General features: G+C 38.9%; 1 protein-coding gene across 2 annotated transcripts in view; it reads right to left on the minus strand.

Moving 5' to 3' along the window:
- Nucleotides 1-4,645: 4,645 nt before the first annotated feature.
- gli2a (GLI family zinc finger 2a) overlaps nucleotides 4,646-25,944 on the minus strand; it is a 64,239-nt gene continuing 42,940 nt past the window's right edge. For both annotated transcript variants that reach the window (XM_053496589.1, XM_053496590.1), the window contains exons 4-14: nucleotides 24,225-24,427; nucleotides 22,442-22,627; nucleotides 15,086-15,287; nucleotides 14,769-14,988; nucleotides 13,797-13,907; nucleotides 12,513-12,641; nucleotides 10,617-10,766; nucleotides 10,006-10,170; nucleotides 9,602-9,883; nucleotides 8,422-8,758; nucleotides 4,646-8,318 (exon numbers count right to left, since the gene is read on the minus strand). In XM_053496589.1, the coding sequence (XP_053352564.1) occupies nucleotides 6,160-8,318; nucleotides 8,422-8,758; nucleotides 9,602-9,883; nucleotides 10,006-10,170; nucleotides 10,617-10,766; nucleotides 12,513-12,641; nucleotides 13,797-13,907; nucleotides 14,769-14,988; nucleotides 15,086-15,287; nucleotides 22,442-22,627; nucleotides 24,225-24,427 (4,144 nt within the window). In that variant the 3' untranslated portion in view covers nucleotides 4,646-6,159. The remainder of the gene's footprint in view (nucleotides 8,319-8,421; nucleotides 8,759-9,601; nucleotides 9,884-10,005; nucleotides 10,171-10,616; nucleotides 10,767-12,512; nucleotides 12,642-13,796; nucleotides 13,908-14,768; nucleotides 14,989-15,085; nucleotides 15,288-22,441; nucleotides 22,628-24,224; nucleotides 24,428-25,944) is intronic.

The raw sequence follows: 25,944 nt of genomic DNA on the forward strand, positions 1-25,944 counted from the left end.
GGTGAGCAGTGCTATAACAGTGGACCCTGACTCCAAAGTTATTACAAATAATTCATATTAATATATTATGTATCCTGAAGGGTGTGCAGACAATTTATATTTTATTGTCATTAACTAAGCACAAAAAATAAATACTGTAAATCTGCTGACCTACCCTACATTTACTTTCTACCATTAATTTCTTTAGCTGACTTACCTACCTCACAACATATAGTAACAATACCTCAAACAGATGAATAAGGGTGAATGGACTTTTTGTCCTTTGGATCTGAGCATTCTTCACATTCCCTCTGCTGGATCATATTTAGAGAATGATTCACATTTCATCTAACCCCCCTTTCTTCAACACTTTCTTGCTCCAGCTGCTTCAACATAAAAGAATATTAAGTGCTTTCTTTAAAGACTTTCTTCAACCACTGCTTCATAAATTCTAGCAAAAGTTTATGCGTATCCTGTCCTCAAATGAGGTAATTGTGCTTAATAGAAAGAAGGGAGTTGAGTTGGATTTACAGGAAATTAATGAAGTAAGGTTTAAAAATATATATTTTTGTTAATGCAGGTACAGTAGGTGAACATTTTTTAAACGCTGTATTTATTTGTTGATTTTAGTGTATAATTTTTATCTCTTTAATGTTTGAAATAATACTTAAAAGTAAGTCTTGAAATCTCAATTCCCTAGAGTTAGGAGCATAAAACCTTCTCGCCTACTTGTGTTATAAAAGGTTATTAGGACAGCAATCAAAATGTTTGCACTTACAAGTCTGAATATCTCATTACTGATGTAGTAATAAGTTATAAAACAGACCACTCCTCTGAGAGGCATTTCAGTAGATTTTTGAATGTGGCCTTGATTTTTCTATTCAATCACAAGAACATTAGTAAGGTCAGGCACTGGTGTTGGATGAGAAGGCCTGGGGCGCAGATGGAATTCTAATTCATATTAAAGATGCTCGTTAATGTTGAGATTAACTCTCTGTAAACGCAACTCAACTTTATCTACTCCAGGGTTGACAAATTGTCTTCATGGAGCTCACTTTGTGCAGAGGGGCATTGTTATGATGAAACATGTCTGGGCCCCTTTGTGTCGGGTAATTGCAATGATAAAGCATACAAAGATATGCTTTAGAATTGTATGCTTCCAAATTTGTGGCAATAGATTGATGAGGTCCAAGTCATTCATTCATTCATACATTCTTCATTATTCATCCATTCATTCTTTACTAAATGCTTTATCATGGGTAAGGCGAGCTCAGGCAGAGGAATGCTGCCTGTAATATGGCAATTACACCATAGGTGTGAAGCCAGTTCATGACATAACACCATGCACATTCAAACAGGGGGTTGTTGATTAGCCAAGCTACCTACTTGGATGTTTTTTGGGTGATGATTTTACATGGACAGTAACCTGAGCAAAGGACTGAACCAGGGACCCTGATGAGGCAGTGATACCATCTGTTACACTAAAACTAGCCTGTTACGTTTAATTGAAATTGATTTGTTAATAATATAGATAATTTAGACATACTAAATATTATATGCTGTGCATGCAGTGTAAGGGATCTGACTACAATGACACCCTTTATGCTGAGACACCCTCTTGACCAATGCATTGATGAGTGGATTGTGTAAAGAGGGTTTAACTCTGTGCCTCAGACCATGACCAGGGTCAAATCCTCACATCCAAAATGAGTGCATTATATTCAATTTTCCTTTTAATGGCAACTCTAAACCAGGCCTCACAAGGAAGACAGATGAAAGTCTGGTCAAGTGGATTTCACATTATGTAGAGCCTTAAAATAATTAGAATTATTACTGTTCTTGATGTTTTATGTATAGAATTTCCTTATAGTCCATGTTTGGCCTGTTATAATAAGGCAATACCTGTTTTGTTGCATAATGAAGTGGTATTATTACTACTACTCAACACTGCTAATAGCTATAGTTTTATTAATGTAGAAATAGAATTTTCACCTCTTAGATCTTCCTGCCATGGGAAACATTGATACTCTAAAATCTAAGTTGACCCTAAAACAAGGTACTATATGTATGGTTACACTCTGAGGTTCAACTAGGACACTGGATTAAATGTGTCAGCTATGCCTGGAGCTGCTTGATTAAATAAGCAGTTTTATAACATTTTTAGGTGTTTAACCCCACGAGAAGCAGCTGCCTTTCCCCAGCTGTCTTCTTTTCCCAGAGAGAGGACAGCTGCATGCAGACATCCTTGTCTGTTGAATGTAGATGTAAATGCCTTTGTTGTAATTTCATGGCCAGCTCTGTATACACTCTTCCATGTATAATCATCGGCCACCTGTAATATCTGTGTAACTCATTACTGAATCTCTTAGTCAGCTCTTGCTCAGTGTAAAGTTTCTTATCTTCAGGCTATTTTCCCATCATCATTTCTCTAAAAGAATATGAAATTTCAGTGCCATAAGTCATCAGAAGAAACTGGGTTACATGAATTGTCAACAAAATATGCTGTCAAAATGAAACCGTTTGTCACATGCTTTGCTGCCATCTTTCCAGTCCTCAGCAGAATTTTCATATGGTTCTTGCATCTGTAGGTCAGTCCTGTCAATGTTAATACTCAATAGGATGAATGCATATTACATATGTACAGTACCAGTCAAAAGTTTGAACACTCCTTCTATTTCCATGGTCTTTCCTGATTAAAAAGCAAAATCTTTCTACATTGTAAAACAATGCTGAACAATGCATACAAAATTTATAATTTGAACAGTTGTTATTGAGATGTGTCTGCTACGTGTCTTTCTAATGGCTCTAGTCTGAGGCTGGTAACTCAAAATGAATTTCTCCTCTGCAGCAGAGGCAAGTTTTGGTCTTGCTTTCCTGGGGTGGTCTTCATGAGAGCCAGTTTCATCATGGTGCTTGATGGGTTTTGCAAAAGAACTTCACAATTTCAAAACTATTTCAGAACAGCTGACCTCTATGTCTTAAAATAATAATTGACTGTTGTTGTTGTTACTTAATTACCTAATGCCAAATGTGTTATTGCATAGTTTGTAAATCTCCAGTATTGTTCTAGAATGTAGAAAAATAAATCCAAACTTAGGTCCAAACTTGTGATTGGTATTGTATATGCACTTTGAACTGTTGGATATCCCCTGCATGTTGAGATGGGTAATATTAGGCATACACAGTAACTTTTATTTACAAATAACTAAGTCAACTAAATAAGTCATCTAAAACACCATAAAATTTCTACCTATCACATAAAACATTTTTATTTATTAAATTGCCAATGTGAGGGGCAGAAATAGATGCACACCAGTAAAGTTGTACTTAGCTGTAAATAATTGCTTATATGTTAAGGTTAAGGTGACACACCTGTGTGAAGTTGCCCCTCACATGATCAGAAAATGAAAGAAGAAAAAAAGTATGCACCCGTATATTTATACAGTAAAATTCTTAGTGTTGGGGGTTGTGGTCCTGCCACTGATTAAATTTGGGGCCAATCAGATACCTTCCTGATCTTGCATGATGGATAACTGCACATATTTCTCAGTGTTGAGGACACTATTAATCTAGACCAAATCTCCAACTCTATTTGCAGAAATGCAGCCCCAATCTTGCAAGGATCCTCCACCATGCTTTACTTGTTGACTGCTGACATTTATTATTATGCCACTCTTCAGCCCTTCATCAAACAACCTACCTCCTGCTACACAGCTGAACATTTTAACATTTTGACTCTTATGTTTTGTGCATTCGAGTCTTTTGGCCTTGTTTACACAAAAGAGGTATGTCTTTTGGCTCGCAATTCTTCCATGAAGACCACCTCTCTGGACTGTACATGGGTGTAACTGGGCCTCGTTTTCGCCAGCTCTTTGCTAATGGCAGTAGACATTTTCCGATGTCAAAGGAAAGTAAGCATGATGTGTTAAGTTTCCCTGGCCGACCACTCTACAGTCCTTAACATTGCCAGTTTCTTTGTACTTCTTCAAAATACCTTGAATAGCACTTCTTGAAACCCCAGTCTGCTTTGCAATCTTTGCCTGGAAGAGAAACCTTGCTGATACGGTATAACTACCTTGTATCTTGTTGCTGTGCTGCTTGCAATGGTGTATAACCTGACATGAAACTGTCCTCAACACCCTTACCTTACTAGCAGAGTTTGGCTGCTTCAATCATTACACCATTTCTACATACCTGCCTTTTGTACAATATTGTGTGTGCGTGTCTTTGTATGTCACACACATGATGCACATAAATGCATCCAATATAATTAGGAAGTATAAAATTCTTCCTAATTAAATTGGATGCATTTCTCTGTAAATTAATAAACAATGTTTTTGTAGATTTCTGAATCCATTAGGCTGCTGCGATCATGAGTCATTAATTGATTAGTGAGCTTGCCATGTTCTGTTGTTTACCACATCTATAAATATAAGGATATGATAGCTGATATGTAACATCTGACAATTCTTTAAGTGGGTATCTTTATTTGGATTGAATAAGTAGACACCACTACTTCACCATTAAAAACACTTTTAGAAATTTCCTAGTTTAAATGTTGCTATCACACAAAAAAATTGTTAAGTGTGTGCATTAATTGCCCAGCTAATTGAATATTTTTCAATAACCTTAAAGCAACAAGTAAAAGACAAATAATTTGACTATGTACTGTCTGATGAGAGCGATGATGTCACCAACACTGCTCAACTGTTTATTTTTTTTGTTTTCACAAGTACACTGATCATCCAAAACATTAATGCCACATAACATTAACACATTACCATTATATACAAGTAAACTGGTGACAGGATCATGTGCACCCAAGGCTCGTTTATGCCTGTGGGGAGGAAAGGCCAGCCTGTCTGGTCCGATCCCAAAGAAAAGCCAATGCAGCACAAACTGATAAAAAAGGCAATGCTGGGCATGATTAAAAGACACCAGAACACCCAGTGCACCATGGCTGACCATGCACGGGACCCGACAGGCAAAGAGCTTAAAGCCCTAAACCTGTCCTCCAAACTCCCCAGATCCCAATCTGATTGAGAACCCATGGGATGCACTGGATAAACAAGTCTCAGCCATGGAGGCCCGACACCACAACACCAAGCCCCAAAGGATCTCTTTCCGATGTCCTGGTGCCAGACACCAGAGCACTCCACCACATGTTGTAATGTTATGGCGGTTTGTTGTATACTGTATGTGAGCTTTTATTTTCTTTAATTATGCTGATAAAGGGTCAGCTGAGATCTAAAAACACCTGACATGACAGCAATTCTTCAGTACATCACTGTTCCTTTTAGAATAGTTAACTGGTGAGTGAAAATGTAAAAATATTTATTTACACAATGTTGCAATGCATTTAGGAGAAAATACTAAAAAATCCCCCTTTTGAGTAAGTTACTTATAAACAAAGACAGTGGTAGCGGTCGTAATCAAGTAGGCCTAATATTTATTTATTTTAATTATTACAAAATCAATGTGGCCCGTGACTGCATTTTTCTGTCTAACAGGAAAAGTTTGGATGCTCCTGCCAAATACTGTCATTTGAAGAAAATAATTCATTTGTGCTGCTAGTGATTAATTATCACAATTTAATGAAGATAACATATGGAAACTATTAACAAAAAAGAAATAAAACACAAATATCTAACACTGAAACTAAATACAAGATGACATACAGTTGAACAAGACGTTAATACTTTTTGCATGTTGATTTTTTTTTCTTTTTTTTTTTCTTATCTTTTTTTTTTTTTTTTTTGGAAGGCACTTAGTGAACCCCTACTAAGTGTACTGCTGAGGAAGGAAAATTTAGATTTATCCTAAGGAGGCCTGAGACCTTTAACCTGGACAGATTGAAAATGGTTCGGTATAAGTGAAATATATGGCTTTCTGATTTGGATATATGTCATAAGACCTGCAATTCTTTGTGGCTGATTGCATATCCAAGTCAATTCCAATTTAACTGCAGGCATTTGGTATTGCTGACCCAAATGTCTGTCAATTTTACCGTAATATATCAGTGCTTTTATCTTATTAAAATTATATGTACATATTTTGATCCAAATAGGAAATAAGTGTCTGATGATCTATAGTATCAGTCATACAATGTATACAAAAAGTAGAAAGATCACTAAACAGAAGTTGCTAAAAAATCTTTCTCAGTATTCAATGCATTAATCCTCAAACCATCAAGTTTAGGAATTTACTTTCCTCTGCAAGGGCAGTTAACATAGAGCTCATATCACCAATAGCCATGTTGCTGATACCTGCTGGCACTGAGGCCAGTGTGACAGAGTTACGTGGAGTAGTGAGTCGTGAGGAATTCTGTGAAAGACTCTGCAAGAGTCCTGGGCTCAGTGTGCCAGACATCAGGCTGGAATGATCTCCATCATCTAACATGGTATCAAAGTCTATTTGAGCATGTTCAGCAGTTTGAGTAGAATCCACTGTGCTGGTAACCTGATTGATTCCAGGGGATGCCATTGTAGCTACTGTAGTATATTTAGTTTGACTGGCAGAAGGAGACATTGGGGAATTATAATCTATGTTGCTGTTTACAATTTTATCACGTGAATAGCACACAGTGTTATCTCCACTGGAGGAATGAATAGTTGCAGCAGGTCTTTTTGGGCTAGCCTCAGATGTGTTAAAATCAGAGCTTGTACTGGACAGAGAATAACCAGCTTGATGGGGCAAACCGGAACCTGTGTGATGCCCGTTTGAAGGTTTTGGTTCAGGTGGAGGCCTAGGCTGAAAAACTCTGCCTCCATTTTGAAGTGCTGTTTGGGTCAATGAAATATAATTATGCTGGTTTTCCAGGCGTGAATAGCCAGACTTATAACTTTGCATTTCTTGATTTTGCAAAGCCATGCTATTGCGTACTGGACCATGGTAGATGTTTCCTGATGAGAGATTATGGTTCATTTCCTGTTTATAACCTGGGTGTACCTTTGTTTGCTCGTTGAGGTTCTGACAGGGATTAACATATAACTGTCTATAGTACTGATTGGGGTTTGTCCTCTGAAAGTTCCTTTGTAAGTATCCCTGGTTAGAAACAGCCAAATTCTGGTTGATTGGTGTAGACTGCGGATTTGAACCAAAGCTTTGATAAGGGCCACTGTTCTGTTTTTGCTGGACCAGAGCCAAGTTGCCTCTTAGATGCTGTTGCTTCTGAAATCTAGCTGAGTTGTCCACTGTACCTGAGCTGACTTCATTCCATTGTACAGGCATGTGATTCTTATTTACACTGTCAGAGGCTGGGAAAGGCTGCTGGGAACCTGGGCTGATTTGGCATGGGGGCATTATTTGCTCTATGTCATTCATGTTACCATCAACCAAGGCCATGCGTCGTTGCCCACAAAACTGCTGGTGTTGCTGGGAGTTCTGGTTGCTTCTGAAAACCTGTGGCTGACCACCATTGTAGGCCATATCATCCTGAGTTGAGCCAGCATGCTGGGACCTGAGGTATTGCACTACATCGTCTGGAAGCACTATGTCCTCTTCAGTTTGGTCAGCTTCATCCATGGCCATATTTTCTATGACAACATTTTCTGAGATGCTTGGGGGCCTCTGGTTGAAAGCATGACGATGCAAGCTGCCATCAGAAAAGGTGTTATTTTGCAAGTTAACACCATGATGATCACCTAGAGTCACCCGGGAGGGATTCATGCTGCTCATGCTATTGTAGCGCTGAACACGGGGAAAGGAGTGAGGATCCATAGTTGTCCGACGAACAGGATCACTGGCTCTCCTTGGCATATTACTTGGGATTTCATGAGGCATCATACCATGGACTCCATAACTCATATCACTGCAGCGCCTTGAGATGGGTATATTCCGGGCTTGGAATAAATGAGCTGAGTTCTCTTGAGAATCATTGTACAAGGCCATCCTAGTTCTAAGACTCATGCGATCCATGTTGGGCAGGGGTGTAGGTGGAGCACCCCCTGTGGCTGCTGCATATTTTGCCTTCAAACGATAATGCTGAGCTGGGGTTAGGCTTAGCAGGCTTGGCAAAGCACTTCCACCACACTGACTGGCTTCACTAGATCGTCGTGATAAATCAATAGAGATGGGATCATAAGAGTCTGCAGAGCTGATGTTGTTGTTGCGTCCCCCAAACTGCGAGGCTTCACTGGAGCGCCGGCTGGAGTAGCAGGGCGAGATGCCTGAGGATCTGCGGCTGAGCGTGTAGGCTGAGCTCACAGTGCTTGTGGTGCTATCTCTACGATCCTTCAGCTGATTCAATACTGTCATTTCACACAAGGGTAAGTCTCCGAAGCGCTGCCCAGGCATGCCAACACTTTGAGAGCCTGTACTTGAACTTTCCAGCATAGAACCTGAAGGGGAGAAAAGTGTAATGAAAGAGATACTCTGAAAGAGTTACTGTATTTTTATGTACAGTATGTGCATTCCAAATGCAACGAATGTTAGCATACTCACCAACAGCTGGTATTGGAGGCAGCTTGGTGTTTCGGACTTGAGGAGTTGAGTTTGTCCAGGAGCACGAGTCTCTCATCGTCTTTAGTTTCTCCTTCTTTATATGATCAAGATGTAGAACAACCCCCCTATTTTTGCGCAGCTGGAGACCTACTCCTGCTGAAGTCCCTGGAGAACCTGTCGAGTCTACCACAGGTGGATCATCCAGAGCACACAGGTCCCCCAAACTGCCTCCACTGTGTATAGCCATTTCTACTCCACTGTCATTGTTGGTGGTGCTACCAAGGGGTGAGCGCTCACTGCTACATGATGACTGACCTCCAGGGCTGGACTGATACATCTACAATGGATAAAAGATTATTTTTTAATACCTACTTAAATTTAACTTAATTCACCCTGTACATAATTCTAATGTTAATTAAAAAAAAAAAGTTTCTGACAGAATGGCAATGTAGCATATACAGTATGAATAAGTGCATTGCTCAGTCTATTTGTTCAGGGCTTAAAGCTTCAGTGATATAAATGAGTTTTGACTAAGTCTAAACTAAAAAGTGCTTCTTGATCACAGTGTGATGCTTTTTGTCCAGTAAACACAGAGTAGTCTCAGTATGTAAATATTAAATGGATGACTTTTATCGTTGTACTACAGAGGAAACTGACAGCTCCCTGGGTAATGAAGGAACAGAACAGAATATGGTGAGATAAGAGGACTTGTGCTATGTAAGAAACAGAAATGTGCGATGTGTGGAAAAACTGCACAAACACACAGTGTCAAAAACACTATATATGCGTAATCATATCTACAGCATATAAGACATGTAAAAAGAAAGGTTTACATGCAGGAACACAAATGATTTCTGGAGTTTTGATGTATTTAACATTAAAACTGTAGGAAACATGCTTTACTGTTGTGGTGGATTGTAAATCATTGTCTCACATTGCAGAAAATGACAAAACAAAGATTGCGCTCACCTTCGTAATGTCTGTCCATAAGATTTAAAGCATGACAGATATTCAAGAGTCAGCTCAATACTTGTTGTAATAATTATACAAGCACAATTGTATTAAAAAGGAAAAGTATAAGTATGTATAAGAATATTGTATATGCTGTTAATTAAATGTGATGCTACTGTAAGTAGTTAGGATTAATACGGTAATATAATAAAGCAAATTAGCTTCTTACCATTGTGTTCTCAGTTTTAATGGACTTGACTTGTAGGCCATCCTCCACACCTTTGCTGGTGCTGCTGGCTTCAGTTGAACCCTCTGATCCTCTCTCAGCATGCTTACTGTTGGCCTCATTTTCCCCACCCCCTTTAGGTGGCTGGGGTTTTGTAGGTGCATCGCCACGTTGCTTCTTTGTGACGTGTGCTTCAGGACCATGAACTGTTTTCACATGCTTTCTGAGGGAACTAGGGTCTGTGTAACGCTTTGTACAACCTGGGATCTTGCAAACATATGGTTTCTAGGGGAACATGAGGTGAAGAATACGTTTGCCAGGATTTTTGGTTCATATAATTATCACACTTGCTTGTTCCTCTTGTTCTAGGAGTAAAAATAGAGTACAAATATCATCAGTAGTCCTACCTCATTTGAATGTGTTCGGTTCTGGTGCTTGGCTCGGTCTGAGGCATTAGAAAAGGCCTTGTTGCAACCTTCATGTTCGCATACATACGGCTTCTCTCCGGTATGTGACCTGAGATGAGTTTTCAGGTTCTCAAGTCGAGAATATGCTTTGGAGCAGCCTTCAAACTAGAGAGAGGGTAGTGAATGATTATCAGCATCATGGACAAAACAGATTTTAAATTATATATATTTTTATATATATATATATATATATATATATATATATATATATATATATATATATATTAAAAATTTTCCCTCAATTTTCTCCCTACTTTAGTTGTATCTAATTCCCACCCATCTTTGGTGCGCTCCTCCATCAAAGCTACTGCTACCAGTCAGGGAGGGCCGAAGACTATCACCTGTTTCCTCCGAACCACACGACTCGAGCACTTTACAACTGCACCACTCTGAGGCGAGCTAATGCTAATGTTTGTCATCAATGGATAAATTAATGGATATATCAGCAATTCCAGGCCTTGGCATTGACTTTGTTAAATTCAGATCTGAAGATCTAGAATCCATTTTAGGTGTCCAGAGATGATCAACAAACTTGATTCCCTGTTACTTACTGTGCATTTGTGAGGCTTTTCTCCAGTGTGCCGGCGCATGTGGACTACCAGCATGTATTGGGCTTTAAAAGGTTTCTGCTCTCGTGAACATTCCTCCCAACGACACACAAACTCCTTCTTCTCCCCGTGGATATGGTCATTATTGATGTGCTGTAAGGAGAGAAGTGTGTTAGAGATATACTGCACTCTAACACACTTTGTTACACTGCAATGACAATGGTGCTTTGAGTTGTAATTTATCTCAAGGTTTGAAAAAGATTCCATTTACTGTATCAAAGGGTCAGCATCAATTTATCACATTCAAACATAGTGTGATAGGTACTGCACTTATACACGCATTAGAGGTGTATTCCCTTTGGTGGCGAACCCGATCATGAAGGGCATTCCGTACACCGGGGGGGCATAAAATCCCCATTCTTACATTACAAAAAGTACTGAACTCTTTCAACAGCCTTTTAAAATCGGTTTTCACTCAACTGTACAAAACTAATACAATAAGGCTCCATGCTGGATGTTTTAGACTTATGGATAGTAATTCTCCTTCATACACTGAAAGTATTTGTATAGAATAGCTGAGAATCAATGAAATGCATTTCTCATTGTCTATTTTTTTTAAACAGAGTAATGTACAGTACAAGGGCTAGGATTATACATTCAATTTGAGGCTTAAGCTCTTCACTTTTAACTAAAACCTTAATTTAGAGCTATGTAGATGACTACTTTCAAAAAAACTCATACAGTACCATATTTTTTTTCTTAGATGTGTAATTTAGTTTATATGGGAAAAAAAAATCTCAGATTAAAGCTTTAAGGACCAAGGTGTAGGGATGGATAAGCTGTAGGGCTTCTTTATCTGTTTTTTAAATAATGATTCCCTTTCACTGCTTTTCCTTTTTTATTTTTACCAATATTACTCTTGCAATATACAATTTAATGCAATGATTAAAGGACAATAGTCTGCATGTAACTGCTTACCTGCAACCACTTGAGACACAGTGTCTTTATTTCTATGTAAATTAGATGTTTCTTAAGTTACAGATATGTGCTGACATTTTGACTGGCTCAGACCTGCTCAGTTTAGAAACTCTGAAATGGAAAGACGTTCAGAGGCCACTATGATTGAACCCTGAACCCCTGCTGAGTCGGTCGGTGCTCTTTGAGAGGAGTGTTTAGTCCTAGTGAAGACTCTGACTGGCTGTGAGTGTTTCTGTCATGGTGTAGAGCACACGCTGTTAATCACGGGGAGGGGCGGGGGGCATATCTGAGGTCCCATGGCTAGGGCAGCCGCATCAGAGCTGCTAGCATGTTGACAGATTTACTGCTGAACCTCGGGGAAGGTGAACAGAGACCGAGAACCTGAGTATGTTTCAGTGCATGTGTTAAAGTGCCGTGGTGAGGGGAGAAGGTTCCTGTACAACTCGTTGCACCTCTGTATACAAACTCAACTTCTCATTTGACAATGACAGGAATAGAGCAATTTCAATTATAAGAAAATTACTTTTTTTCATAACTAGGGTGCACTTTAAAGCTAGTTTAGTCCCAACCTATTTTTTCAGCTTCATAACATGGGGTACGGGGTAGCTGATTGGGAGGTCCTACTATAGGTTCAAACGCCAACACCAACAAGTGGCCACTGTTGGGCCCTTAAGCAAGGCCCTTAACCCACAACTGCTCAGATGTATAATCAGAAATAAAATGCAAGTTGCTCTGCATAAGGACATCTACTAAATGCCATAAATATAATAATGTATAAATATCATACATTTAATTATACACACAGACCTGCATTGAAAAGTAACTGAAATATCTGGCAATATTAAATGATCACCTCTGGTAATTTTGACTCATACACAATCAATATTCTGACATGTGGTTAAGCACAGCAGTGTTACTTACATGCACCAACTGCTCCTGTGTGTCATATTCTTTCGAGCAGCCCTCCCAGTGGCAATTGGTCTCATACACTGCCTCGGGCTCCTGCTTGCACTCGTCTTTATCCAGCTCCTCTCTCAGTTCCACATGCTCCTGCAAAAATGGCCATGAACGTAGTTTGTAGAACAAACAAACAGTTGTTGTTTGTAGATATACTGTTGTGGAGACTCTAGATACGGAGCTGTTCTACTTCAGGTGTTCACTAAGCACTATCGTGGATCTCTACCATATTTCTGGAGCCATTTTGTAGGCGACTTTCCTCTCAGAGTCTGAGAATGTTTAGAATGCTTTTGAGGACTAATGATTCTGGCATTAAACTTAAATGGGCCAAACCTTCTCTAATGTGGTGAGCAAATGGAATGCTTTAAGGCCACATCTAGTATTCCAGTCTGCTCATTCATTTTGTCTGATAGTGTTTATAAACTGAAGGGGTTTATTTAGCAACTAATGACATGAAATAAAGGGTAGCCATGTGTGAGGATAAGAAAATAAAACCAAACAGCTTTCTTAAGGTTGAATGCTGGTATGATGACAACAATGTGGTTCTATCTATCCTGCTATACTATACTTGTCACTCAGCAACTCTGTACAGTAATGTGCGAACATTTTAAGCCCTACTATTCATTCAGATTTAGCTTTCAAAGAGACAGATTTTCTTGTATTTTTTGGCAGTTTTAAGGAATAATTCTCCAAGCTTTCTGAATTAGATTTTCATTCCAGTCTCTGTACCTGAACGTTCTTGTTTGTTAAGCCACACAGTGAAATATTAATCATTCAAGCATAAAAACCATCTAACTTCAGGCATAAACCAGTGGGAAACTGGTGATGGTTGGAACAGACAAGAGGGAATATGAGGTTTTTACATAAGTAAGCAATTTTTAATTAGTATCTTTAGGCACTTCGCAGCTTGTCACAGTAAAACAATTGTTCCGAATTCTTTAATTTAATCTGCATCATTTATTTTGATTAATATGAAAAAATGAGGTGTGGCTCAAGACTTTTGTAAAGTACTATACTTCATACCACCAAACTGTTTTGCAAAAAAAAAAAAACTATGAAAATGTGAACAGACCAGTGATGGTAAGTCCAGTAATAAGACCAATTGTCAGACCAGTAATGGTAAAGAAGGCAGCACATAAAATGAATGCTATTAAAATAAAAATACATGTATGATTATAATTAAATAATTTACGAGTGTCAGACAGGTTAAACCAAAAAGACCAATTCTTGAATGTGTGACCTTAATACCTGAGAGCAAGGGGAGATAGGGCATGTCCCATCCACTTCTGTCTTCACCTTTGACCTCTTGGTGGTCATGGGATTGACTGTACTGCTGACTGCTGAGTCTCCTCCTGCATTCTAGTGGCACAAATGATAATGAGAATAGAGCGAGGGAACACAGGTCATAAGGAGACTCACTGTAGTGATAATGTTGGCAATGCAGTCACTGACAGTAATGTGCAGATTTTATTTCTGCAGAGGCGCCACGTTAAATATCCTCTCTTTCAAAAAACAACTTGCTCAGAGACTAAACAATTACGAGTGCCCTTATAAGACTAAAGCACATTCATGACATTATAAATTCTCCTATAACCCACAGAGAGTGAGGCCGCAGACTTTTATCTTTAGATAAATTTCTTAACACACCATACAGCACTCTCAGAGCACAAAGTTCCTCCATGAGAAAAGAAGAAAAAAAAATGGGGGTTGGGAAGTTATCTTCCAAATCCCACCCAACCACCAGAGTAAAGTGTAGGCCAATGTTTTCCATAACTCAATAACTGACAGGGATTTGTTGAAAAGCAAGGGAAATGTGTTTCTCATCATTGCTTGTGTGTGCATGTGTGCGTGTGTGACACAGAGAGAGAGGGAGTGTGTGCACTTTATAGTTTTGAAAATGAATTGGAATGAAAATGGATTTAGTGAGTGTCTGGATATAAGAGTGGGTCAGTGAGTTTGGAGGAAGTTTACATTTTAGGCAGTCCTAATGTTTACATGAGATTGATAGAAGAGGTGGAAACAACACTTAGGATTTTGGACGATGAACATCATAGCACAAAGGAATGATGCCACAGTCTTAAGGGGTTTATTGTGGAAACAAGGACGTATATATAAGCAATCTTTTAATTTCCCATGCACAATGCATTTGCCTACATTACATGAGCTCAGAGATTTGCTGGTGTGTTCAAAAGGTTGCTGTTCTCTCATTAGCTGGCTCACCTGGTTGGCTTCTGAGCTGGGGTTGTTGCTGCTGCTGGTGCTGCTAGTGCTGGTGGTGCTGTGGGCTGCAACAGTTCCGATGGGCTGCTGGCGGTTGATGAAGGAGGGAGTGGGTTGGATTAGGGGAGGTGTGTGGCCAAACGCGCTAAGCCCTCGGTGGTGGGAGAGCAACTGCTGGTATGCCACAGGAGTGATGGGGTGGGGGAATGTAAACGATGGACTGATCGGTAATGGTAAAGGAAAAGAGGAACTGGAATTAGGATTTGTACAAGACATACATATGTGTAAAAAAACAACAACAGCAGGCTTTCCTGTACCTGATAGCTCCAACTGAAAGATGGCCATAAGAGCTACTGGCATTGGAGCTGGAGCGTGAGTTATTGATGTAGGCCACCAGAGAGTTAGGAGAGGTACGGATCATTGTCTGCAGGTCAATGCTGGCATCTGACAAAGGAGAGATGGACAGTGCTCGCTTTCGGCTCGGCCTGGGTGTCAGTCTGGGGCTTGGAAACCTCGACACTGGGGAGAAAAGTGTTTACATGAGCTCTCACTGAGAATTCCCTGTTGTTTTTTTCCCCTCTCTGGAGCTATATGCCGGACAAGGGGAGAAGCTTTGTTGCACCGCTCTTTATCGTCTGCATCGCTTTCACACTACTTCACTGAATAATTAATCAGCTCAATCGTTTTACGGTAATTATACTGATACTAATCTTCCAGAGCCTGCATCACTGCAACATGCTGAAAAGAGGCAATTTACCAACATCGATTCCAACACATAACTAAAGTGTAATGACATTGAGAGGGGACACACAGTACCCCTTCCTGGTGGACCATATTTGTTGTAGAGAAAAAAGCTAATTATGAAAGCTTACTTAGTTTGCATAGTTTCATATAGCAAAGTGCTATATTAATAGCAAAACCTTACACTATCATCAGACTTACATAGAGTATTTTATGACAATGAACATGATATATGGACTATTACTAATGCAAACAGTAATATTTCCTAATGTTTCTAGGTATTTCAAAAATAACTTATAATAGCAAGTTGAAATATTTTAGACGACTGTTGTGTGTGCGTACACTATATATACTGTACTGTGGCTTCAGTTAATTGGTGTTCATCAGGTACATACAGAGTAATAACAAAGCAACAAGCTACCATACTAGGTACTATACCAGGGCTATAGTACTATACTAGGTACTATGCCCTAAAAAAGGGCATATGGAACTAAAAAATTTTTTTTAAAGATACACCAACATAATTTACAGCATAGCCTGTTGAATTACAGCAAACACATTCAAACAGAACATAACCTCTCTTACTCCATGTCCCTCTTTGACTGCAGTCTCTGTCTCGGTTTCCTCGGTTGCTGTTCCCTACACATATTCTGTTGGCTGTGGCTCAATGTCGCTCTCTTTCACTCCATTCCCTGTCTCCTTCTCCTCATTTGACCTAACGCTTTCCATCAATAAGGTGCACTTTTGTGTTTAAATGTATTCTTTAGTTAACCATAATTAATAATTCTATTATTAAACCTAAAAAAATATATATTGCATATATATGTTTTTTTATCATAATAATTTATAATAATTATTATTATATTACAAAACTAAATAACAAAATGTATTTGCCATGTAAACAATGATTCTATTCTTATTCCTTTTGCTTTTTTCTACCCTACCCACAAAGCAGCCTTTATTTTTCATGATATTAATAATTTATTTTATGAATATCATAATTAATAAAATAAACTACAGAGTAAATGACTTGAAAGAGGCCCCGAATATTCTGCAATAACTCTTCGCTATGATGAAACAATCTAAACAAAATGATGAAATATGCTACACACCTTGATTTATGGGTAATCGATTGCATTACATGCGATACTGGAAATGTTCTGCTACACAGTTAAAACTGTATACATTTCAGTATGAACTATTCATGACGCAAATAGTTTGGGACTGTGACATAGAGAATTCCTAAGACATACTGTACAGAAATGTTTAAACCCACTCATGCTTTTCCCTGAGCTGCACAACTACCTGTACTGAACCTACTACACTTTGGCTACGTTTACACTGCAGGTCTCGATGCCCAATTCTGATCTGTTGCCTATATCTGTTTTTTTTTACCGTCTGTTTACACGTTCTTTCAACTATGACTCATATCTGATACACGTGTTTACACTTGCCATACCATCTGAAACATCGCGCATACTTTAAGGGAGGTTCTTGCGCTACACACTAGCCAAGATGGACGAAGGTGAAGTATGCTTGACGCTCTGCGATATATGCAAAGTGCGCGAAACGTCACCATGGTTTTAAAACGAAGGAGGAGAAAAAAACAGCCTAATTGCAGCCTGCGCATATGCTTCATTTACCAAATACTGATTTCTTAATTTTATTTAGCCCTAATAAGCATTAAAAAAAGGGGGTGGGGGGTGGCTGGGTGCTTTTCCTTTTTCATATCACCTGCGATGTTATAATTCCACACACGCTGCCACCGGAGAATAACATTACGTCATTAAACCGCTAAGAAGTCACAGTTTTAATGACGTAGAGAACGCAATGCCTCAGGAAATCCGATCTGTCTGTTTACACGACAACCACATTAGCACATATCTGATTTATTTCCACATATGAAGGAGGCCTGAAACCGATCTCAAAATATCGTAATGCATGCGTTTTTTTCTGGTAGCCAGGGCATGTCACAAAAAGGTTAAAGACCATCATGTGATGTTGACTGATGGCAACCGAGAGACTTTATTTAGAGCTTTGGTACATGAAGGCCACATGTAGGCCTTCACAAAAAAAAAAAAAGATGGTGGCTTGAACAAACTTAACCCCCACCCCCTTTCCTTGCATGATTGTTTATAAAGAATATATATTACAGTTTACAGTATTACAGACAATTTATCAGCAACTAACACAATCAAGCCTTTTGTTAGTTTTACTGTTTCTAAACTGTAGAGTTAGCAAAGACAACAAATGATCCACTCAGAATGCTCCCCTGCAGGTCTTTTAAATAAATATGTCAGGCATCATTAGAACTGTGAAAGGGTGCTGGAAAGAAACAGTCATGACTTGGCAAGACTGGAATCTTTTCGAGCCACCAGAAAAGTCATTGTAACTGGAATTTGCATCCATTTTTTCAGCATATGCCTAAAAAAACTTAAACAAAAGAAAAATGAGCTTTAAATTGGTCTAAACTGAATGATGTGGGACAGTCATTCATGCAAGTTCACCTTCACTCTGTCACATTCCTGACTTGTAGTGTAGCTTTACTGTGAGTGCTCGCACTTTGCTTTAGTATAAAGCGAGCTATGAGCAGAACTGTGTTTTCCCTGGCTGAGGTCAAAGCAGTCCATATGTTCTGTGATGTGCTTTTTTATGAGTGCCATGGCTCTAATTTAGGGGTGTGCAGGTTTCTACAAGAACTGGTTTCTAAAGCAGATGTGCGTTGCTGTGTGGCTTTTTTGGTGCCTGGCGCGACGCTGTGCGCCCCAAGCCACTGGGGGAGCTGGGAGGGGGCTTTTCTAATTGGGAAGCTGGTCTTATATATGGATTGAAAATTACAGGCACTTTCTGCACATTTAAAAAAAAGGGGGCAATTAAAGGAGGCATCTGCTGCAGTACATTAATTGGGATGCCTTGGTGAAGATTTATTTAAAAAAAAAAGTGGGTGTTAATTCTCTGCTTTAGTGAAGCACAATGTTCCAATGTTATGTTTTTCCAGATTTTTGGAATACAATTTTTTTCTTTATTAGGAAAATCTACACCTCTACATCTTTTCATGCTTTAGCCTTAACTGAGGTGAGATTGTGAGATAAAATTTTTCAACATCAAGATAGTTAACTTTGCACAAGATCTAAATAAGTTTTGCACTGGATGATCTCCAAGCCTCAGCATCGCGCCCCAGCCAGGACGCATACATACATACACTGCTGTGTTCTAAAACACCCTCTACTTTGTGCTCCAAAACCATCCAACATCAGGTTTCTCTCTGCAGTCGAACAGCAGACGTTGGCTTTGGCAGCTGCTATTGTTATGGGAGCTCAGATCCCTGTTGGCTGCTCAAAAGCCTTTTTTCAGTCTCTTCAAGTGTTCTTCTGAAAGCATCTCAATTAGAGACCCAATTCGAGAGTAGTTTAGTTATACATAGTGTGCTGAAAAGAGATCTGGTCAGTGGATTAGCTCAGCCTTTGCAGAATTCTTATTTATTTATTCATTCATCTATTTGCAGGGATTCTCTAACAACATCAGTGAGTGGGACTCAGACCACTGTATTGAATTCAGTAAAGCTCCACACAAAGAGGCCTGAGGAACGTAGAAGGGAACAGTGCGTTTTTTATGTATTTGTTTTTCACTGCATGTTCTCCTGTTTGGCCTATAGCTGTTTTTACATTTACATTTGGGCATTTGGCAGACGCTCTTATCCAGAGCGACTTACATTTTTATCTCATTATACATCTGAGCAGTTGAGGGTTAAGGGCCTTGCTCAAGGGCCCAACAGTGGCAACTTGGTGGTTGTGGGGTCTTCCGAACCGTAGTCCAATGCCTTAACCACTGAGCTACCCCTGGTACACTTTTTAACAAGTTATGTACATGCTATTGGCACAGGCCTACTGTACTAAATCAAAGCATTTAATTCCATTCTTTGTTTATAGCTATTTTTTCCAAGCTTGATTGGACCAAAGCTATCTAGTGACCAAATGTTGCATAAGAGCTGTCAAAAAGGAGAAGAACTTGTGCTTCTGAACCGATGGGTTGAGACTCAACTAAATGTCAGATATATAATGTAGTCAACTATACTGATTGCTAAAAGACTAGCCCTTAAAATATATTTATTACATAATTTATTATACGCCAAGAAATTTTACTTAGAATGCCTTGGAATATTTTAAAACTTTTTTCACTAATGTAATGTCTACATTTCTAAATACATATATTGCCAAGAGACAAACTGTAATTATGTTGACAGAATATCATTAACTTCCCTCCCCCACTCCAAAAAAAAATTAAAAATCCCTTAAAGTTAATGATATTCTGCCAACACATCTTGAGTGTGTAAGGGTCAGTCATGGCCTGTCTTGACAGCAACAACACCATTCATACTATTTTTTAACCTCAGGGTTTGTGGTTTTAGATGGTTGCAATTCTATTTTTATAACACATATTGAGTAAAAAACAAACAAGAAGAAGCTTAAAAAAAAATCAGTGTTAGTAAAAGTGGTGGCATAAAGAAAATATTCACTATACCGCTGAACAAAAGAATATATTTACTTAGCTAGCATTTTGCCTGGCTAACACTAAGGCCTTCTTCTAATCCACTTGCTGCCTCAATTCTCTAATTATTTCCTTTTTAACCCATACATGCAGTGGAAAAGTCAGGCTGCATAAGAAATTTATGGTGCAGATTATATTGGCTCTAATAACAGTCTACAGAATTTTCCATGTGTGCTTTTCTTATTTTTACAACAACGGTAACCATTTACAGTGAAACTCAAACCTAATCCCTCCCCTTATGTTGGCTAATAGTCAAATGCGAATCATCAGGAAAGCAGGCACAGCACTTTGAGTTCACCAATGCTTCACTCTTGTGGTGGGTCTGCTGAATTTATTATCACATAAATTGATTTTTAAATATGCATATGAATTTTATGTTTCTCCATTCCAAGACAAATGACAAGTTGTGCAATGCATATTTATCAGCCCCTCGCTCTGCTGAACGAGCTTCTTTATTTGGCGGTCTGGCCGCCATGCCATTTGCTGGCAGCCATGTTCAATGAGTGCCCTGTGTCTGTGGGCCAGCATGGAGAGCCCTGGACCTGTGAGTGCTGAAAGGGAGACCACATCAATCCAGTTCATGGAGAAGCCCAAATGCATGGTTGTAAGAGGAAAAAGTCCTGCACTGTGTTGGTGTTTGCGGGTGATTTTGTGCAAACAGTTGCACTCCACAAACCGTGGCCAGACAGCCCGATGGAGGCCTGGGCTTTTGGCTGCAGATGCAGCCGCTCTTATGACCATCTCATTATGGTTGTGTTTGATTAGTGGGCCGAGAAGTAATTACAACTTGCAATGTGAGAATGCTGGTGTGCCATCTTGATGGAGAAGCATGAAGATTTGTGCCGGACAGGCATGGAACCAATGAGGCATAATGGAGAGAGAAAACCCACTTCCTCTGGGTGGCTGTGCAGAGCAAAGCCAGTGAAAGCAATTACAAATTTCCTTTAAAGTAACCTTAAACCTGGCATTGACAGATCTCCCCATCATTCACCTCTCTGCACAATATTAACCATTCATCAGGTTAAATTTCATTGGAAACAGGTAGACCCTTTGGGTTGTATCAGAGCCAGAGTTCTGCTCGGTTCCCAGATTCACAGCCTGCTGTATATTATAAAAAGTGAAGGTAAACACTATCTTCTTCTGAGGTCAGCAGGTCTGGGCATCTTGTTAATGATGACACACTGAGTTACACTATGGAAAAAAAGTTTACTGTATGTTTTAAAAGCATAAAAGATCTCACGACTACATAACATGACTAATTGGCTTAGATTACAAAACATCAGAAGGGTGCTAGATACCTGCCATAACAGTGCTTCAGAAACAAAGTGCAGAGATGAAAGCTCTGCCATGCGCTGTCCTTCCCCTCACACTAAGCCTTTGAGACTCTCCATTTAAGGTTATAGTTATAGTGAATGTGTAAGGATATTACTTATAATAACAAAGCACACCTGTTGCATGGTCTGAATTAGAGGCCCCAAAAGAAACACCTCATAAATTGCTGAGTGTACTTGTGTTTATAGTCTGTTTCACCTGTGAATCATGTTTTATATCCATATAACAAAACATCCTCCTTGTTTTAAAGTGAGAACACCATGGCACATCCTGTAACTCAAATCTCAGTCACATTTCTCTTCTGACTTTTTAATCATAGCTCAGAGCATGTTTTGATTGTATCACTGGATCATTACTAGTTCAACCATTAAGGACTTTACCATCTAAACATCTTATAAAGAACTGAGGTTGTTAAGTTGTTATGGTTGATTTGTATTTAAATCAACAGTCAGGAAACATAACACCACACTGAATGGAATCCACACTGCCATTTCAAAAGGGTCAAATTATTGCCCTGCATCAAGCAAAGAGAACAACTAAGGAGAAACAACACAGCAAAAAAAAAATATATATATATATCAAATATATATAAATTCTTGTTACTTTACTTTAAAAATACGATCTATTGAAGCAATAAACAATGATGGGGTATGCCTTACATTACAATTTATAGGTTTTTTGTTGCAATAATAAAAACTTGACTAAAGTCCAGTTAAAACTTGTTTGATTTATTATTAGTAATATTTACAATTAAAACATTTTCTGCCAAACAATGTAGTCAGTTAATAGCAAGCTTTGGTTACTAAGCCAAATAATTGTTAAATAATGTGTCCAAGGTATCCCATGGACCCAACAGTGGCATAAGTCTAATAGTTATATTTATTCAAAACTTGGTGCATTCATGTAGAGTTTTATTATGATGCAATATATACATATAACAAGGATTTTCCAATGGCTCAAAAAGATCTCACAACTCAATCCAGTTTATTGACTTTGGTATAATTTCTATATACTACATGTGATGTGTTGAGGAATTGTAAAAGGATACTCACTGTCCACGGGGCTGATGTAGTCTGGTAGATGCACGGCAGTGGCAGCAGCTGCTGCACTAGTCTGCATGAGCAGCTCTCCATAAGGGCTGCGGTGATTAGCCATTAGGTGATAGTAGTCAGTTGGGTTAGTCCCAGGAGGAGGAGGAAGGCCAAAAAGACCTCTTTCTTTCAGCTGCTCATGTGTTACTGAAAAGAGAAATAAAAGTTGGAGCACTGGAAGATCAGTGCGCTTTCTAACCCAAAACATTTTTAACTGTAAATATTCATCATACACACATATACAGTACATGTATACACACATACTTACACTATATAGTTGCAACCTATACACATAAAGACCCATCAGCAACTCTGTCGTCTTGATAAAAGGCCTGTTTTACCACATGCACCTAGTAGATTACAACCTAAAGGTGTCAAGTAAAGCCACAAAAAAAAAAGATTTTTTTTTTGTTGAAGAAGTTGTTTTTCTTTCTTACTGGGTCAGATAACCATTAGTGCCCACCCCCACCATTTCCTCTTTTTCCTGAATGAACAAGTCAATTCATGTCCATGCTGGTCACTGAAGAAGAGGGAGTTCCGGCTTGTTCCTTTCCCCCTGCGCCTTTTGGGTCGTTACAGCTACATCTGATCTATCAGTGATAATTAGGCCACAGCATGGTAAAGAGAACAGACGTTTGTTTGTGCTGGATTCATGGCAGAACAAGGCTGATTATTTTCACCACAGTTGATGTATCATGGAGCTATCATGTATCTCTAGAGGTCTCTAGAGTCAAAGAGCTGAGGATTGTGGCAGAGACTGGCCTTCTCAAGCCCGCAGGGGAGTCTGATCAGCGGTCAGATCAATGCACTGGACTTTCCCACTAGAAGTTAACAGTTTGATCCACACATCTAAAATTGTTACTTATGAAAGCTGATATTTGTCAGGTCACGGCTGTACAAAACAGCTGGCATAATGAAGGCATTTTTTGGCCAGTGCATGGTAATATATTTAATATGGCATGGAATAATTGAAAAAAATATGCTGTGATTATGATCACATTTCAAATTCAACACATGCTGATAATGAACTTTTTTATTTTTTATTTTTTTGTTGAGAAACAACAAGAGGGGGGCTTATGCTCATTAGTTTGTGCTCACTCAAGCTTAATTCCCTCCATTTGCTTTGCTCACTAGTCATTTTATCAGTTACACAATCTTTTCTACATTGCTTATTTAACTGTAAGAGCAGAAAGCCATTACTGCATACAGTCTGTAGAAGGTGATTTATCTTTGATACGGCCTCCTTGTCCCAACCTCTTAAAAGGGTTGTGAGAACAAAGCTGACAGGATGGGAGGTTAAATTTTAGGGAAATTCTCTTTTGGCTCTGTTTTCTTTACAGCTTTCCATGGTTTCTTACTAATTCTCACATATCATTTAAGAGCAGGTCTTGAGAATGTTTTAGGTTTCAAAGAGTATTTGACAGGATTAATTACAACAACAGAAGAGATAAGCCTTTATGTAAACTTAGACATGGCAAAGTGGTGTCATGGTCTTTGCAGTGTCTTTGCATTTGTGGAGTAAGGGAACCATTAGCTCTTCTTCCTTCTTAAGCACACTCAGTTTCTTTTATTTTATGCACTCAATGCATGGCTTTATATTATAAACTCAGACACCATTAGTGCATCACTACATGATCATGACAGAAAGAGGCGAAATGTGCTGGCTATTCATAAACTTTAATGATTTCCATTTTAGTGTGAATAAGCTTTTGACAAGAATGTAGTCCCTTTAATGGAGACTCACCATCCGCTGGGCTGAGGCCTCGCGCCGCTGAGATGACGGACAGCACAGGGCTGTTATGGACTGAGCGTAGGTAGGGCTCCATGTGAGGGTTGATGTAGGGATGTGGTGGGCTAAATGGAGACTCACCCATGGCTGCCGCATGAGGAGACACCCGGATTAAAGAGATATCAGAAATCACTGGACTTCCAGGTAATCCAGCAGGTCTAGAAATTCGGAGACAACAAAAAGATATATAGTCTTATATATAAAGTTATAATTTTTTAACTGCAAGAAAATCCAAATCCATGCATTGGCAGCAAGGCTACTATTATAGTTTGGCACTCTGGCTTTGTCACAACTAACTACTAGCATACTCCTAGGTTTAATGTCAAATGCCAATTCAGCCAAGTACATCTCTAATGAAATCTGAGCACTGCTCTGACACTAATTTGAGCTGTGAAATTAGTATTTCTTTGAACTTCAACCTACTCTAACTATTACAGTGAAATCTTGGTACATGCCTTGGGCGAGCAAGTTGAGACTTAGATGAGATTAATACATCATGTTAATGGTGATCTAGTGTCTACAAGAGATGGTTCTTCTCTAGTTTGATGTCTATTTAACATGTCCTAATTACTACTGCCCTTTGACTGAGCCTATTTGTAGAACATGATTCCAGAGTGAAGGTTTGGGGATGGCCCTCAGATTAAGTTGAAGAAATAAATGTGTCATCTCTTGACAGGTAGCAGAGCCGTCTGCACACCCAGGGAAACCTAGCCAGGAAGGAGACAATAATTGTAATGCCTCCTGAAGGTAGGAATCTGACATCCGTCGTTTGATGTCATCTTGCAGAGGCATTTTAAAAGCCTTAATATATGAATTTCACAAATTTTCTTCTAGCCTAGTTGTAATAGAGTATTTCAGGATGGAAGGGCGCACAAATCAAACACTGTGCCTGGAGGTCTGGGTGGACCAACATGCTCCTGTAATGCAGGTGTGACACTATTCTATTCAAATAACCTTGCTTAAGGCTTCCTGGCTTTTAATCTTGTGTTAAAACTTAATTCTAAGCCTTATTCATTTATCTCTGGCAGGTCAATGTTTAGAATAACAGGCTTTCGTATCATAGGAACAGAGCTAATAAAACTATTTACTATGCTCTCAGCACTAGTCTTCAGCATTGCTTGATTGGGTTTTTAACAGATTAGACATGCAATTAGATAAAGCAGAACAGTCTCTGTGTTAACATCACTATTTACAAAGAAAGAAAATGAACTTATTATTATTAAATAAGATTCTCCTTAAACGCTTGTTCAGTATTCAGACTAGGAGCAGAGTGATGCAGATGCAGCTGGGGGACTTTTTATGCCAATGAGAATATGTCAGGTTTTGGCTCGCCCATAGAAGGAGGCCCTCATTAGCTGTTCTAAAGAAAATCAGAGAGAATAACAAACTCTGTATTTCATGATGACTTCTATGTTGATACAAACATTTCGACATAACAGTCACTACAATGAGCCAATCTACTGGATTCTCTAACCACATTTAACAGTTAATACTACAGTACAGAAGCCAGCACAGTGATCTACTTAAGGGATTATAATCAGTTTGGATATATTTTTGGCTGTGTCCAGTCTAATACAGGTTTATTTCCATAAGAATTAAGCTCTTATACAGAAGTTTGAGCCATACCTACAGGCTGACGATCCAAAAGGTACATCTAAGACACACTATACTTGTA

This window comes from Clarias gariepinus, chromosome 5 (genome assembly GCF_024256425.1).
Source record: "Clarias gariepinus isolate MV-2021 ecotype Netherlands chromosome 5, CGAR_prim_01v2, whole genome shotgun sequence".
Lineage (NCBI taxonomy): Eukaryota > Metazoa > Chordata > Actinopteri > Siluriformes > Clariidae > Clarias > Clarias gariepinus.